This window comes from Arabidopsis lyrata (genome assembly GCF_000004255.2).
Source record: "Arabidopsis lyrata subsp. lyrata unplaced genomic scaffold ARALYscaffold_4, whole genome shotgun sequence".
NCBI lineage: Eukaryota > Viridiplantae > Streptophyta > Magnoliopsida > Brassicales > Brassicaceae > Arabidopsis > Arabidopsis lyrata.
In genome coordinates this window covers 17,991,832-18,008,172 of record NW_003302552.1, presented here as the reverse complement: position 1 = coordinate 18,008,172, position 16,341 = coordinate 17,991,832, and the positions used below count along the sequence as shown (strand labels likewise).

The following is a 16,341-nucleotide window of genomic DNA, read 5'->3' as shown; positions in this document are numbered from 1 at the left end:
CCATATAATCTATATAACAAGCAGAATCTTAAGTCCCTAATTCGATTTTAAATTACAGAACAAGAACATTTTCACTTTGAATATCCATTGAACTTATCATTACCAAACTAACATTGGCTTAAGGTTTTAAAAATTGGTTTAAAGATTGAACCAAAGTTACCATCTTGAGGCATGAGAGGATAATCAGAAGAACTAAGATTGATAAACCAATCCCAATCCTTAGCTTTCTTCAACAAAATCGCAACACCATGAAGCGTACTAGCTAACATCGTTGGACCTTTCTCCGTAACCAAATCAGCTGAACCCATTACCATAACATTCTCAAACTTCTTCTTCTCCGATCTCACATACTTCGCCAGCTCCATTCTCTCTTCATCTGAAGCTTCGAGATCCAAATGAAGAAGATAGTAGTTTCTCGGATGGTGTATCGCTTTAAGCAGCCGCTTCACTCGTTTCCCATCTCCTTTCGTTCCCGTTACCAAATACGCAAACCTCGGAATCTTCGATGTTCTGGATAAGTTCCGATTTGGAGCTAAACCGGAGGATGAATCTGATGGTTTTCGAGAAGTTAGTGTTAAACCCAGAATAAACAAGAGGAAAACACCCAAGATTGAAATTGCTGGTCGAGAATAAGAACGAGGAGAAGAAATGTGAGATCTTTTCATGATTTGATCATACAATTACGATTTCACCGGAACATGTTCATCTAGATCTGAGCCGACGGTGGAGAGAGAAAGAGGAGTAAAGCCGGGAAGAAGACGAAAGTTTTGTTTTTTAATTTTGAAAAAAAAAAAATCGGTTGGTGAAGATCAAAACGCTGTCGTTTTGACGAGAAGACGTGGATTAATTAATAACCGTCCGATTAGTATGAGATCTTTATACACCGTTAGATGAGCTTACTATGAGTCAACGTCAGATTTCACATCGCACACAGACACGCTCACAGTTGCTTACGGAGTTACGAAGCAATCAATTACATAAGAATAAATAAATTTAACGGACATAATTTTTTCAAAATTGACGTAATTTGTTTACAGAAATATCTTAAAAAAATTTGTGGAAAAAAGGAAATCGAGAAATAAATTATTTAAAAAAAATAAAAAATCAAACTAAACTAGAAGCATCAGGTAGACCTTGACGCCAATCGTCATCTCTATTATTATTAGTCGCTGAAACTCGACGGTTTCCGCCGCTGCGATTCACGTTACCGTTAACGTTAACGGTGACGTTGGCTGCTTCGGTCTGTTGTTTAACGGAGACGTCAGTTCGGCAAATGGGACAATTAGGATGATCCTTAAGCCACTCTTCAATACACGACACGTGGAACGCGTGCTTACACTCGATAAGCTGCCGGATTTCATCGCCGTCGGTGAACACCATGAGACACACGGTGCACTCGTTTCCGATCTCCTTGGAATGTGTATCGTTTTGGATTGTCCCGCCGGAGTCAGGAGTTACGGTGGTCTCGGATGTGATCGGCGGGGTGATGTCGACGGTGACGTGAGGTGTATCATCGGAGGAAGTGCTGCTGCGGCGAGATGAAGAGGAGTTGCGGCGGGAGGAGGAACAGGGGATGGTGAAGAAGAGAGCGTAAGCTAAAGCGGGAACGGCGACGATGGCGATGACGGCGAAGATTAGTTTGAGAGGAGAAAGGTCGATGCTCCGTGGAGGAGCTGGGAACGGTGGTGGAGGTCCGATGATGATGAAGGTGGAATTGGAAGTGATGGTGGTGCCGGGGAAGACGGGGGTGGGGATTGAAACGGCGGGAGGTGGGACGACGACGACGCCGGCGCCGGAGCCGAAGGTTGTTGTTGTATTATTGAACATTATTATTATGTTAATATGAAATGTGGTGGGGGAAGAGAGATAATAATGGAAAGTGCTTGCTTCTTACTGACTAAGCTTGGTTTTTTTTCCCTCCGGCTAAAGGTCAAAATTATATATTTGTTAAAGTGAGTGAATATACAAAAACTAAAATTGGCCACTACTAGCAAGCAATAGGTCTTCCAAATGTTATTTGTAACGACAATTTAGTAGTATTCACTATTCACTTACAGGTTGTATAATTTGAGGAACAAATGCAACAATCACTTTCCTCATTATTTAACTACCCTAGCAATCTAGCATAGTCTTTTAAGACTTTTTTTGTTTGTTTGTAAAACAATATAAAATTGTTTCATTGGTTTTTTTCCTTGTTCAAAAAATTCCCGCTTACTCCGATTACTCCCCGCTTAATCGCTAGGCCCATCCTATCCGTCTCGATTAATGATTAATCCCCTAAAATAATCTGTTACCCAATTACTTTCCGCCTAATCCGATTACTTCCCGCATAATCCGATTACTCCCTGCCTAACCTTACATATTCCGATTATTTTTAGATTGCAACTATAAAAAAAACTTTTTATTTTTGTTATTCAATCATTTGTATTGAGAGTTTGTGATGTTTTACAATAACTTATGTTCAAATTTTAATAAAAATCATAATGTTTTAATAAAAATCATAAAAATTTGTCTCAAAAATACATTTTTATATATTTACTATAATTTTGAAAACAATATTAGATTAATATGTTTTAAAATTATTAAAATAACCCTAAAACTAGTCCCCGATTAATTTCCGATTTTAATCCGATTTTCCGATTAATCGCTAGGCCCATACCGAGCACCCGACTAACGCCTAGCGATTTTTCAAACAAGGTTTTTTTTTTAAAAAAAAATTTGTGATAGCATGTCTTCATAATCAAATTGTCATGTATCTTCATTTTAGATTTTTAAATACAATGAGAGATGAAGTAGGATCTTCTTTGGTGTTTTGTTATGATGGTTTTACATAGGAGTAGTGGTTGGAAATTTGGTGGTTTGTCGGTGCCACCAAAATTTTTTATTCTTTATTTCCACTTATTCTGTCTCTTGGTTTGGGTCGCAAACTAAATGGGCCAGTGATTTCAGCTTTGAGATATATTGGAGACTAACGGTGGATTTCACTTTTTAGCGGTGCACGATTCTAATTTCTAAATTTTGGTTTTACATGAGGTACTTGTTAAAATCTATGATGCATAATTAGCAACCTATGAGTCTATGACAACAAAGAGTTTTTTTTTTGGTTTGAAAAGTTGTGATATGAATTTTGAACCTAAAGAGAGTAAAAGATCTTCGCCATAATTTGATCAAAAATTGAAGAGTTTATAGTTTAATAGTGATGAATATAAATCACTAGATATTTTTTTTGCTACTTCTCATCATTGGTTTATGATCGGTATCAAATCAAAATCATATAATAAGATATACAATGTTTGTATGTAGAACTCTATCTAAATAACATGTAGTACAGCTAAGGCCTAGGGGCTAGGGGTTAGGGTTACTCTAAATTATAGTAGAGACCTTAACCACATAAATAGTCACATGAATTACATGTTCTAACAAAAAATTCAGAATAATCAAATTCATGAAATTTTGTTTGATGGAGGAAAAGGTGATAAGAAACATATAAGACCACAAAGATAAAAGACATTTTAGACTAACCGATGTAGACATAAATATGTTGTTGTTCTTTATTTACCACAAATCTTTTTTTTTTTTCACAAGAAAAGATTTTATTGATATAAACATTATAAACAGCTACCGAGCAAAAACCCAACAACATACAACGGTTTACAGAGACTAAATAAATCCAACTGGCCCAACATTGCATCACTTAGAGAAGAAGATTAGATCGAATGAAAATATCTCAAGACACGTGTCAACATCAAAGATACGTGTAACATGAGGAGACTAAAAGTTTTCCGTCATCGTCCTTCGCCGTTGAAGCCATCGATTCCGCCGGAGAATGAAACTAGTATCGAATGAAAATCGAAGATAGATGTTTTTGTATTTCTCCAACAACTGCAAAACAGAAGTAAGGATCTAATATAGATCCATTAATCTCAAAAGAGAATAAGATCTCCTATTAATCCACCTCTGTTGACTAAAACCAATCGAAGCTTAACATAAAAGATACAGCTAAAGGCAATAGTAATAAGCTGAGGAATGAACTTTGAATCTTCAACTGAAATCGCAAATTGCCTAATCATCATCCGTAAACCTCAAACCCAAATGATAGATTGGAATTTTTAGATCATTTTGAGCAGAAAATCGCCACAAATGCCATCACCAACACACAAATCCTATTGAGTTTTTACACACAAATCAACGGTTTGAAAGAAACCGTGATATAAACTCAAAAGAAAATAAATCCGGACACGCCGGAAAAGAAACAAAGCTGAAACAGAAAAAGGAGAAAACCAGACTACGCTGGGTAGAACCGTAAGCTAGCCATCACCGCTAAGAGAGTCGACGATGCTAGACAAGAGCCGATCATGTATTGCTGTGATAGCTAATATATGTCGGACAAAAGCCGGATACCACACCGGACGGCAAGCCAAACACCACTGTTAAGGAAATCAAACGATGTTGGAAACGAAAGCCAGCAAAACGCCGTCACGAAGACGAACTATTGCCGGAATTTTTATTTACCACAAATCCAAACAACCTTGGCTGAAAAAATCCATCTTTTATATGCTTTTCTTATCACCAAAATTTTAACATATTTCATAAATTTCTCTAAACAACACACACAAAAAAAGAAAAAAAGAAAAAAAGAAAAAGAAAGAAGCGACCAATAAACAATCATCGTCACCGTTAAGTAACGGAGGAAAGTCTCCACGGTTCCATCCAGGACAGGCGTTTACTCCGTCGGGTCTGTCTCTTCTCTCTCTAAAATAAAAAACAGAGGAAGAAGAAGAAAAATCAAGATTTGTTGTGTTGGCGAATCCACAGAGACTGATCGATTTTGGTTGTTAATGATGATGACGATACCATCTGCATCGTGCTCATCTTAGCTTCCTCCTCTTTCTGGGTTTATCTCTATTTATTCCACAAGAGCTAAAAAAAACTCCTTTTTTCATTTCTTCTTCAAAGTTTCGATTTTTGTGTGTGTTTATAGGATTTCACGATTTGGGTTTCTTCATCTCATATATATCTGTAAGTAGTTTGGTTCTTTCTAGCAATTGTTTAACTTTGGGAGAGGAAGATGAGAATTTCAAGTGTTGTTATGGTTATTGGCTATGAGACTTGTCTCTGGTGTGAGCTGAAATGGTGTTAGATACTTTGTTTGACGTCTTGGTTATGGAGAATCATCATCCTTCTACTCTCTTGTCTATGGATTCAAGTGCTTCTTCTCATGAGGAGCTTGATTTGGAGATGAATAATAACAACAGGCAATCTCTGCTCTCTGGCCCTCCTGATATCAATTTACCTCTCTCAGCTGAGAGAAGTCCTCCTCCTCAGCCTTGGAATTTGGATGTTTGTGACATTTTGGATGTTGGGTTAGGTTCACAAGCTTATGAGACTGAGAATTACATGAGTGTTGTGCCTAAGGTTGGGAGGAAATGTGCTAAACGTGTTGATAGTGTATGGGGTGCTTGGTTTTTCTTTAGTTTCTACTTCAAGCCTGCGTTAAACGAGAAATCAAAGGCGAAAATCGTCCGGGATAGTAATGGGATATCTGGTTTTGACAAGTCGGATTTGAAGCTTGATGTGTTTCTAGTTCAGCATGATATGGAGAATATGTATATGTGGGTGTTTAAGGAAAGACCTGAGAATGCACTTGGGAAGATGCAGTTGAGGAGTTACATGAACGGGCATTCGAGACAAGGGGATCGTTTGTTTCCATTTAGTGTTGAGAAAGGTTTTGTTAGGTCTCATAGAATGCAGAGGAAACACTACAGAGGTTTGTCAAATCCGCAGTGTGTTCATGGGATTGAGCTTGTTCCTTTGCCAAACCTCACGTGTCTAGATGAGGAAGAGAGGAAAAGGTGGATGGAGCTTACGGGTCGCGATTTGAATTTCACCATTCCACCTGAAGCTAGCGACTTTGGTTCGTGGAGAAACCTTCCCAACACTGACTTTGAGCTTGAGAGGCCTACACCTTTGAAGAATCCAACGCCAAGCCACTCTAAGAAATTACTCAATGGATCGGGGCTCAATCTCTCAACTCAACCATCCAACCATTCTAATGGTGAAGCATCCGATTTATCTCCTTCGAGCCACAAGAAGAGGAAGGACTTGTTCTCAAATGGGATTCATGAGGAGGAGTGTTGCTTAACCGTAAACCCACCACCTCCTGTTATCGAAGCTCACCAGAATGAGCCACCAACTTGGTCAAACGAGTTTAGCGGCGCCATGAAAAACGTTTATGGACCTGTTACTGCTGCAAAAACGATCTATGAGGACGAAGAAGGCTACTTGATCATAATCAGCCTTCCTTTTGTGGATTTGAACAGCGTTAAAGTCTCGTGGAGGAACACTCTCACACACGGAATCATAAAAGTTTCATGCCTCAGCACATCGCGCATACCTTTCATAAAGAGACATGATAGAACATTCAAGCTGACTGATTCAGCCTCCGAGCATTGCCCGCCAGGTGAATTTGTCAGAGAGATCTCTTTATCAACTCGAATCCCGGAAGATGCAAACATTGAAGCGTATTACGATGGACCTGGATCAGTTCTTGAGATACTTGTCCCAAAACTAAGAGCTGGCCCGGAAGAGCACGAGGTGCGGGTGTGTCTCCGTCCTAATCTCAGTGGAAATGATCTGATGCTGACTTAAGAAGAGAAACAACTGTTTAGTTTTCTTGTTTGTAGAAGCTTATTATAGGAGTCATCTCTCATTGATATTGGCCACTCATATATAGGCGTTTTCACTGTTTTAATGGGAATTTTCATCACATTGCAGTCTTGTTTACGTTGTGTTGGAATCAACCCTACCCATAGATTCAATTTGAGGTTTGTATAAAGAAAGAAAATTGTGATGATATCAGATTATGATTATATAATAAGAGCTGTGAGTGCTGACTATAACATTCAAATAAATATGTGAACTCGTTCAAGCAATAAAAATGAATCATATCAGAGATACAGTTTCAGGCTACTGATTGAGATCAAGCAAAAGCTGTCGAAGTGCATCCGAAGAAAGAGGTATATTCAAACACTCTTGACCATCGGAGTTTCTCTTGGTCTTAACCAGTTCGTGGTCTTTAAATTCCGTGAGATGAGAGTTCAAAGTCACTTGACTGCTCACAAAGAAGCGTGACCGAGAGGCTGAATACAGATCATCAGTGGGCATGCCGTCTTCATCTGGGTGTGAAAGTTGGTACTCTGCAAGAATCTTGAAGACATTCTGAGCATTTGGTGTTAAACTCTGTAAGACAATGGCTGCTGTTTTGGCGGTTTGGGCTGTGCTTCCCTGTGCAAGAACCAACGGGAAGAAAACACCTTCGACATTGTATGGTGCAAATGTTGGAACATGGTGCCAAAGCCAGTTGAATTGTTTGTGCACCATTTTCTTGTCCCACACTGCCAACAGACACAAGAAACATTGCCTCAGGTCAAAGAAGCAGTACAGAAGATCTAAGAAGTCCTTGACCAATAGCACGGAGTTTAAAGAATTGCAATAGAGAATAATGATTACATAATGGAGAGTTGACATGGTCAATAGAGGCAACAATGCGTATGTGCGAACAGGAAGCAAGTCGGGCAAGAGTTTGTTGTGATTCGGGATCTCTTAGAGCAGGGCCGTCAATGTTATGAACAACAAGGCATATGAAGCAGTCTTTATCTTCAGACTGTGGACCATGTAGAAAGGAAAGAATATCATCTATGGAGCGTGAAGGAAATGTTTCTTGACCTTTAGACAAACTCCCGGAACTCTTTCTTTTACATTTCAAAAGCTCAGACAGAAGTTCAGCTAAAGCTAAAAGAACCTGAATTTGCAATATAGCAAAGAACATTTCGTTATTACATACAAAACTAAGTCTTTTTCAACCTGAAGAGAAAGAATTGCTGCATCCAAACTGACAAAAGAGTACCTGCTTTAGATTTACGGAAGGGAGGTAGCCATTGATGACAATAACCGAATACTCAGTCAAAGAAGCAGAAGCAAAATCTTCAATTAAAGCTTTCTTAGATCCAAAGCCATACATTAGAAGGCCAAAGCCACACCTGGAAGCAGAAACATGAAATGAGAACACAAAATTATATGATGATGACTCAGATGGAAACATAGATATCTAACTTCTAAAGGAGAGATACAGGAGAAGGTCCACGCTCAATAAGTATAGATAAACCATGTTATGTTGCTCTAAATAGTTTCTACCATGGTTGAAATTCAGATTCTAACTTCTAAGATCAATGCATCTAGGAAAAAGGAGCATATGCTTGTCAAAAGCAAGAGCTTTTCTCACCTGAGCTCAAAGACCCACTTTGAGTACATAGTCTTGTAATCACTCATAAGCTCAGATATCTCTTTGGCGTGCTTCATTTCAATTGCTGTTTCTCTAAGCTCCTGAAAACACAATGTTTCTCCATCAACTTGTCCAGAAAAAGCATTTATCACCAAAAGCATAATTAGGAAGAGAAAAAATATCCAAAAAGGACCTGCTCATCAACAATATGAATATCAGAGAGCTTGTGAGCTGACCGCTTACTCGCCCCACCCAATTCTTTAGCCAAAAAGTAGTTTCTTGAGAAGCCATACTCATCTTCTTCCATGTTCTCAATGTCCTCCATTTTCACCTTAACTGAATTCCTATGTAGGAAAGAGTGTCCTGAGACAAGAGCCATAACAAGATAGGATTACAGAATTTCCCAAGTTCTAAGTAAGAAACTAACAAGAGAACAAATTTCCAGAAACAACATGAAGCAGAATTTCAATTGATCTAGTTAAAGTAATCAATGTATTTGCAGAAACACCATGTTCTCAAGTGATAACATAGGGATAGAAAGTTGACAAAAATCACCACTTTTTACTAAAATTGTTACATGCTATGAAGCTCGTAACAATTGGATCAGACCCAATCACCAAAATCTACACAGAACGAATTACCTTCACCAAATCGGGACACTAAAGATACCGAGTAAGAGGAGAAAATTCGGCCAATCGTTGATTGGATTGTGCTTCTGATAGACTCCGGATTTGGGTTTATCAATAAGAATAGAAAAGAGGTGACAAGTAGAAGAACAGAGTTGAGAACTTGAGAAGAGAAATGGACAAGGAAGAAGAAGAAGAGAAGAAAAGATGTGATTTTTAATTCTTTCTTTTTGATAATCGAAGCTTTAAATACAAAGCCCAATGTGAGACTGCATCTTAATCGCTTAGGGTTTGTTAATTGGGGAAGTGAGATTTCTCAGCTGTTTGTTAGGGATCGTCTGAAATGTTATAATTTGAAGCATTATCATATGGATTGAAGAGTTTCAAAAAGATAGACACACCAAGCAGAGGAAGATACAAGGATTTGCTTGTGTTCGTACAGGACAGCTGGAACGGTACGATAAACAGGTGGACCGATACTATTTTTCTAGGTGCATGCATAAGTAAAGCTAATGTTGGGCTTTAAAATGGCTAAGCCCAATGAAGTTCGTTAACAATTTTGAAGAGGAACAAGATGACAACTGGAACGGACAGTGTTCATCCTGGAAACTTGTTTTTTAAAAAAAGATTTTAGTTTCTGGTGTTGAAAAAAACTAGTCAATATTATTACCCATTCCGAGCAAATTAGTAAGGAAAAAGCTTAATGACATTTCACGATGCTCCACTATATGATTAATCATTGTGCATAATATGCACACCACACTAATGTTTTCACACATAAAAATGCATATCAATGTAGAGTCGCATATACAAATCTTCTTGAAATGAGTTATTGCAGACATATTCACGATTTCATTTATACCATTTTCAGAAATTGTATTTGAAAATGAGTTATTAAAAATTTAGGTAGAGAAAACAAATTCTATTTGAATATTTGATCTCTCTTGGTTTATAAAATTTCATGTTGACTCTTCTGATGTAGTTCCACATGTCTTCTTGGTTTTAAAGATGTGTCAAACGGATCAGAGCTGTTGATTGATAAGGACTTAATCCTAACCTGCTGCCATGTTGTTTTGAATCGTGATGTACTCATGTACCCATTCGTAAATCCAAAGAATCAGAGAGAACAGAGGTAAGCGAGATTTGTTGGATGATGTATAGGTCAATATTTATATATATTGATTTACTCATAATTTTTAATATAGGTCGAAATTACTTGCTATGGTAGAGTGAGTGTGGATGTCGGATTCACACACTCAAGTATTTTTATTAAGTAGGAAAGATTACTCTTGAGGGACAAAAATGAATATGTAAAACTTATAAATTGCTACGAAAATTGCTATAGTATTTCTTTCTTGAGAGGAAGATCCCCTTTACATGGCCATTGGCCTTTATATTTATACATAGAGAAACGACATTAAAATGAGTAATTAAGTACAATTATTCCTTCTTAAATGTGTCCGTTTTGATTCCTTGACTTTAATGCTCAACGTTTGAATTTGAGTTGACTCTGATCTTCGTGGGCCTCGCCTTTTCGGCCCAAGTGTCCTTGAACCGACTTACCCGTATCTTCTACACCGAACTCATGTCACAGTGCAGTCACTTCGGATTCTCGAAGTGGTGACAACCACTTCGACCATTCCTTCGGCTCATGGGTCCAATGGGCTTCATCCTTTATGGGCCATTATCTTGACTACGTGGCAATCTTTGGTTGGTCTCGGACTTTTGGTGCGGGATCCGACACCAACAGTGAGGAAGTTCAACGTAAATTTGGATATTGCAATAGTCAAGGTAGAACTCGAGGAGACTAATACATATCAACCCCTTAAGCTCGGGTGTTCTAGAAATATTCGTCCCGGACATTGGACCCTCGCCTTTGGCTCTCCACTTTGTTTCAATAGAACTGTCAGTGTTGGGATTTTAAGGTTAAATTAATTTAGTTAATTATTGAAGTAATTTGATTATTATTATTCTAAGTTTGATTTTTTTTTTTTTTTTTTGCAAAACAGTTCGATTGTACGCACGAATAAAGAGACTGTTCATAGTGGCAGCAATCTGATTTGCTTCCAAACCGATTGTACCTCAAATTCGGTAACTACATATCAATGTTGGTTTTATTAATAATTAAAAATTTTAATTTATTTATATTTTTATTTTTGTGTTTTAAGGTTCTTCAGAAGAACCAATTGTTAATCTTGCTGGTCAGATTATTGGATTGCAATTTCGTTCATATAGAAAACCTTACTTTGGACAATATATCGCTCAACAAGGATTTGGATTCGCAATTCCGATTGATTGTGTTCATGAATACCTTAATAGGTTTTACGCAAAAATAGGTAAGGTCTCATGTTGATTCTTTTGGATAATTTAGCTAAATGGAAGTAGAATCACAAAGAGAAATAGTTTAATTATCAAAGCCACTAACTGATGCATAATGATTACTTGCAGCTGCCAAGAAAGCTAAACTGGCGCTGTCTACCTTAGGAGGTCGTAGACTTCCTTTGTCTTTCTCTTATTTTGCATGTCTTTGGATATTATTCATTTTAGATTTTACAATCATATTAATTGGTGCATTATTAATAAGTTTCAGGTTCGAGTGTGATGATTTCAAGAAGCTAGAGTCCCAGGGAGATGATATTAAGAAGCTCCCTTCTTCTTAGGGACAATGACATTTTAGGATGTTCCAATATATGATTAATCATTGTTCATAATGTGCACACCACACTAATGTTTTTCACACATAAAATTGCATTAATGTATAGAGTCGCATATACAAATCGGATAACCTAAGTGCTCTTAGCATTTTTTGAAATGAGTTATTGCAGATATATTCACAATTTTATTTATACCATTCTTCATAAATTGTATTTGAAAATCTATACTAGTATTTTTGCAGTCAATTTGAGTCGGGTGGGTAAAATTGTTCTCGGATACTTTGGATACCCGATCCGTTTACAAATTTTGGTCATAAAAAGTTTGTTCGGTTGGGTTATATTTAACCCAACGCATACACTGGATATTCCATATTTAATAATTTAGATATTTAAAAGATTTGATTAAGATTTAGAATTATTATTCTTCTATCATCTTTGTTTGATTTGTTTTTAACTGTTTTGAATCATCATATAATACATAAAGTAAAAAAAAAATCGTTTTTTCTTCTGCATATACTGTGATTCGAAATTTAGATAACGAACATACATTATCCAATTGACGAAAATATGTGTTCAACGTTCTACATCGATTAAAATATTTAGACAATGATTCAGAATCATATCAAAAATAAGATCAACATTAATAAAACAAATGAGTTTTTCTGGCCGGACGGGTTTGGCGGGACGGGTTTTTGAATCAACAATAATAAAAAATTAAAATATCATTATCCGCCGTTTCAATACGGATTAAATCCTTCAATTTTTTTTTAATACCACCAATATTAGACATATTAAATGAATCTCATTTAGAAAAAATTGTATAAAACTAAAAATTGTCCAGTGGTATAATGTTACTTAATAACAATTGTAAACTATAAAATATAAATATCTTATAAAATGATACAATTTGCAAAATTTTATATATAATAAATAATCGTTAAATTTTAAAAATTACTATTTTTAGAAAACAAATCATGGGATGGGTTAAGAAGTCACATGAGAGGTTATATTTCGAAACGATGGTGGACGAGTTTGAATCACTATTTTTATAATTTTAAAATATCATTAACATTCCGCTTTAATATAAATTAAATCTTTGGTTTATTAAAATATAAATGACATAGAGAATGATAACTTTTATATATAATAAATAATCATTAAATTTTATAATAAAAACAAATCACGGGACGGGTTAAGAAATTACGGAACGAGTTATATTTCGGAACGTATTTATATGGCGGACGAATTTGAATCAATATTTCTAAATATCATGAATCAATATTTCTAAATATCATTAACATGCCGCTTTAATACGAGTTAAATCTTCAGTTTATTAACAATTGTCTTGTGAACTCGTGGTATATCGTTACTTAATAACAATTGTAAATTATAATATAAATAAATATTTTATAAAGAGATACATACAAGATGTTTTTATACTAACTTTAAAAATAAATTATCTCGCGGTATATCACGGGTTAAAATCTAGTGAGTTATTAAAAATTTAGGTAGAGAAAACAAATTCTATTTTGTAATTATGAATTTTAAGCATAACAAAATTTAAAAAATGGAAATTTTCAGTGAAGCTGCCGCGAACGTCGCACGTGACAAAAACACGCACAAAACTATCAAAGTTACCACGTTTATTAAGCAAAGACGATTAAGCCAAAAAAAAACGCATCAGTCTCATCAGAATCCGGAACCTGGATCAGATCTATTCGGGTCGGGTCATATCGGATTAGTAGCTGATCGGAAAACCGGCAACATAATGGCGGCGGCGAGACGATTACGGACGCTCCAATCTCAGCCGGAGAACAAGGTCTGTGTCGATTGCTCCCAGAAGAATCCACAATGGGCATCGGTTTCATATGGAATCTTCATGTGCTTGGAGTGCTCCGGTAAGCACCGTGGTTTAGGTGTTCACATCTCCTTCGTCAGATCCGTCACCATGGATTCATGGTCCGAGATCCAGATCAAGAAAATGGACGCCGGAGGCAACGAGCGTCTCAACAAATTTCTGGCTCAGTACGGGATCTCTAAAGAGACCGATATCATCTCCAAGTACAATTCTAACGCCGCGTCTGTGTATCGAGATCGGATCCAAGCTTTAGCTGAGGGAAGACAATGGAGAGATCCGCCGATTGTTAAGGAATCGGTTGGTGGTGGAGGGATGATTAAGAAGCCTCCGTTGTCTCAAGGCGGTGGTAGAGATTCTGGTAATGGTGGATGGGATAGTTGGGATAACGATGATTCGTTCAGATCTACGGATATGAGACGGAATCAATCGGCGAGTGATTTTAGGTCATCGGGAAGTCGTGGTGCTCCGGCGAAGTCGAAATCGTCGGAGGATATATACTCTCGGTCTCAGCTGGAAGCTTCTGCGGCGAATAAGGAGAGTTTCTTTGCGAAGAGGATGGCTGAGAATGAGTCTAAGCCTGAGGGACTTCCTCCTTCACAAGGTGGTAAGTATGTTGGGTTTGGATCTAGTCCTGGTCCAGCTCCGAGAAGCAATCAACAGAGTGGTGGTGGTGATGTTTTCTCTGTTATGTCTGAGGTAAAATTGGATGCTTTTTGAGAGTGATTTGATTAGATGTGACATGAGAGTGACTTCTCTGTTTATCCTGTAAATGATTGTGTTTGTTTTACGTTGTATTTGCGAATAGGGTTTTGGAAGATTGTCTCTTGTTGCTGCATCAGCTGCGAATGTTGTTCAGACTGGAACCATGGAGTTTACTTCCAAGGTACTTCTTTTATCCTTCTGCTTCGATGTTGTTTGTGCTTGATTTGTTTGGATCATAATCAGTAAGCTCACTTCTTGGTAACAATCTGTAGTCTAGTTATATCATATCCGTGTTAAGTTTATATTGAGATCGTGACTCTTAGCTTGGTGCCTGTCTAATTACCGCTATGCCCAATGCTCTGTTTGTTAGGTTATCGCATTTTTGACATTGTCATTTTTGTTTTGTCTTTATGCCTCTGCAAAATCTCTAGTGAGATCCTCTAAAATTCTGAACAGAGCATAATGCAGATGCTCACTATGCATTTCCTTATTTTCAAATACTGAACATTAGAAATTATAGAATCTTGGATTTTGAAGACAAGTGAGATAAGAAACCTTTGTTCATTGCAGGTCAAAGAAGGTGGCTTAGATCATACGGTTAGTGAGACTGTTAATGTTGTTGCGAGTAAGACAACAGAGATAGGACAGAGGACATGGGGGATTATGAAAGGAGTAATGGCAATTGCTTCACAAAAGGTTGAAGAGTTCACTAAAGAAGAAGCATCAACTTGGAATCAACAGAATAAAACCGAGGGCAACGGTTACTACCAGAACTCTGGGATTGGAAACAAAACAGCAAATTCATCTTTTGGAGGGTCACAATCATCATCAAGTGGTCACAACAACAGTTATCGTAACTCGAATTCTTGGGATGACTGGGGAGAAGAGAACAATACCAAAAAGGAACCAGCACCAAAGGTGTCGACTTCTAATGATGACGACGACGGCGGTTGGGCTGGTTGGGATGATAATGATGCTAAAGATGATGATTTCTATTATCAGAGTGCAAGCGATAAGAAATCTGTAGGCCACAATGGAAAATCAGACACTGCTTGGACCGGTGGAGGTTTTCTCTAGCGGTAAGCACCAAATAAAGTAAAACTAATCAAACATGTAAATGTCGATACAATCGCCATAACACTATTCTCAAATCACAGGTATTACAGGATAAATGGTGAAATGAAGTTGTACAATTAAGGAAAAGCAGAGCCTTGTGGTCATCTCGTGCTCTGTCACAAGAGAGAGCAGAGTGGTCATCTCAACCATTAAAGCCATCACAGGTCCTTCTTTTCACATATCAATTGCTTGGCGTTCAATCAAATCGATCGTCATTATTTGTTCTTCTACAATATATAGTTTCATTTATATTTGTACAAGCTTCACAGTCACAGAGGACTGCTTACTAAACTATTCGGGTTAGTCTTCAGCTCTTTTTTTGAGATTCAAACTTTTATTTTTCTTCAAATCTGTAATGACCACAAAAACAAATTTTCCTTTTTATTATCTTTTTTTTCACATACAACCTTTTGTCCGGTTGCTATCGTTTTACCGATTTACATATTCAGAATGAGTCAGTACGTAAAAAAAAAAGAAATTGGGTTAACGTTTTTCTCAGCTTATTTCATACGTAAAATTCTTCAGTGCCTCAGAGGAAAAGAAGAAGATAAACAGAGGTTTTATGTCCGAAAATGGTGGCATTATGTGGAGATGAAACAGTTTGGAAGAAAAATTTTGACGTCTGAGTCACTAAATCTCGATGTAGCAAGCAATGCCTCTTTAGAATGTAAAAAATATAAAAAGTTTGAAACTTAAGGAAGGCTAAGCTTGCTTAACGTATAGGGCATGATGCAACTTGGTTTATGAATTCATGTCATATTAACATTTCATGTTTGTATTTTAATTATAACAAAGAGAAGTTGGTCAATGAAGGATTAGAGAGAGAGAGAGAGAGAGCATGTTTCTCTCACGTTTTACGTTATATCGTACAAACCGGATCAGTTGACACTTCCATTCAATAATCCGACATCCTGAACCGGGCCAGGTAAACTCTTAAGATACACACTTAAAAGACCAAGAGATATGGCAATCCAGCGGATTCAATCGATGGAAAGATAGATTCACAGTTTAAAAGACAAATATCTGTACCAATCTATAATCAATTCTTTTAATCATAAAATCACGAATCATCTAATGTATATGTACCAACTCAAAGTTTCTTCT

General features: G+C 37.0%; 5 protein-coding genes across 5 annotated transcripts in view; 2 read left to right on the top strand and 3 right to left on the bottom strand.

Annotated features, from left to right (window-relative positions):
- LOC9317586 (beta-glucuronosyltransferase GlcAT14C) overlaps positions 1 to 852 on the bottom strand; it is a 30,106-nt gene extending 29,254 nt beyond the window's left edge. Inside the window, exon 1 of the mRNA XM_021027515.1 lies at positions 161 to 852. Coding sequence (XP_020883174.1) covers positions 161 to 665 — 505 coding nt within the window. The 5' untranslated portion in view covers positions 666 to 852. The remainder of the gene's footprint in view (positions 1 to 160) is intronic.
- Positions 853 to 990: 138 nt separating this feature from the next.
- LOC110228980 (RING-H2 finger protein ATL33) lies at positions 991 to 2,110 on the bottom strand. The gene has a single exon (XM_021027518.1). The coding sequence runs from the start codon at positions 1,825 to 1,827 to the stop codon at positions 1,105 to 1,107; it is 723 nt and encodes a 240-aa protein (XP_020883177.1). The 5' UTR covers positions 1,828 to 2,110; the 3' UTR covers positions 991 to 1,104.
- A 2,496-nt stretch (positions 2,111 to 4,606) lies between these two features.
- LOC9315750 lies at positions 4,607 to 6,778 on the top strand. Its single transcript, XM_021027514.1, has one exon. It carries the CDS (start codon positions 5,131 to 5,133, stop codon positions 6,646 to 6,648), a length of 1,518 nt encoding a protein of 505 aa, XP_020883173.1. The 5' UTR covers positions 4,607 to 5,130; the 3' UTR covers positions 6,649 to 6,778.
- Positions 6,779 to 6,890: 112 nt separating this feature from the next.
- LOC9317582 (origin of replication complex subunit 2) lies at positions 6,891 to 9,102 on the bottom strand. Its single transcript, XM_002879636.2, has 7 exons — positions 9,068 to 9,102; positions 8,923 to 9,017; positions 8,475 to 8,644; positions 8,282 to 8,382; positions 7,907 to 8,039; positions 7,510 to 7,801; positions 6,891 to 7,394 (listed from the first exon to the last, which is right to left on the bottom strand). The coding sequence occupies exons 3-7, from the start codon at positions 8,604 to 8,606 to the stop codon at positions 6,967 to 6,969; spliced, it is 1,086 nt and encodes a 361-aa protein (XP_002879682.1). The 5' UTR covers positions 8,607 to 8,644; positions 8,923 to 9,017; positions 9,068 to 9,102; the 3' UTR covers positions 6,891 to 6,966.
- Positions 9,103 to 13,159: 4,057 nt separating this feature from the next.
- On the top strand, positions 13,160 to 15,663 carry LOC9317581 (ADP-ribosylation factor GTPase-activating protein AGD7). Its single transcript, XM_021028023.1, has 4 exons — positions 13,160 to 14,115; positions 14,225 to 14,302; positions 14,692 to 15,200; positions 15,279 to 15,663. Exons 1-3 carry the CDS (start codon positions 13,330 to 13,332, stop codon positions 15,196 to 15,198), a joined length of 1,371 nt encoding a protein of 456 aa, XP_020883682.1. The 5' UTR covers positions 13,160 to 13,329; the 3' UTR covers positions 15,199 to 15,200; positions 15,279 to 15,663.
- The last annotated feature ends 678 nt before the right edge of the window (positions 15,664 to 16,341 follow it).

What these genes read in the sequence shown, in the direction of transcription:
- LOC9317581 (XM_021028023.1), top strand. Translation starts at nt 13,330, where the DNA reads ATGGCGGCGGCGAGACGATTACGGACGCTCCAATCTCAGCCGGAGAAC. An exon ending in TTTTCTCTGTTATGTCTGAG is followed by an intron (nt 14,116 to 14,224) that starts GTAAAATTGGAT and finishes ATTTGCGAATAG; the next exon opens with GGTTTTGGAAGATTGTCTCT. An exon ending in CCATGGAGTTTACTTCCAAG is followed by an intron (nt 14,303 to 14,691) that starts GTACTTCTTTTA and finishes TGTTCATTGCAG; the next exon opens with GTCAAAGAAGGTGGCTTAGA.
- LOC9315750 (XM_021027514.1), top strand. Translation starts at nt 5,131, where the DNA reads ATGGTGTTAGATACTTTGTTTGACGTCTTGGTTATGGAGAATCATCAT.
- LOC110228980 (XM_021027518.1), bottom strand. Translation starts at nt 1,827, where the DNA reads ATGTTCAATAATACAACAACAACCTTCGGCTCCGGCGCCGGCGTCGTC.
- LOC9317582 (XM_002879636.2), bottom strand. Translation starts at nt 8,606, where the DNA reads ATGGAGGACATTGAGAACATGGAAGAAGATGAGTATGGCTTCTCAAGA. An exon ending in AAGTGGGTCTTTGAGCTCAG is followed by an intron (nt 8,040 to 8,281) that starts GTGAGAAAAGCT and finishes TTCTGCTTCCAG; the next exon opens with GTGTGGCTTTGGCCTTCTAA. An exon ending in CTTCCGTAAATCTAAAGCAG is followed by an intron (nt 7,802 to 7,906) that starts GTACTCTTTTGT and finishes TTGCAAATTCAG; the next exon opens with GTTCTTTTAGCTTTAGCTGA.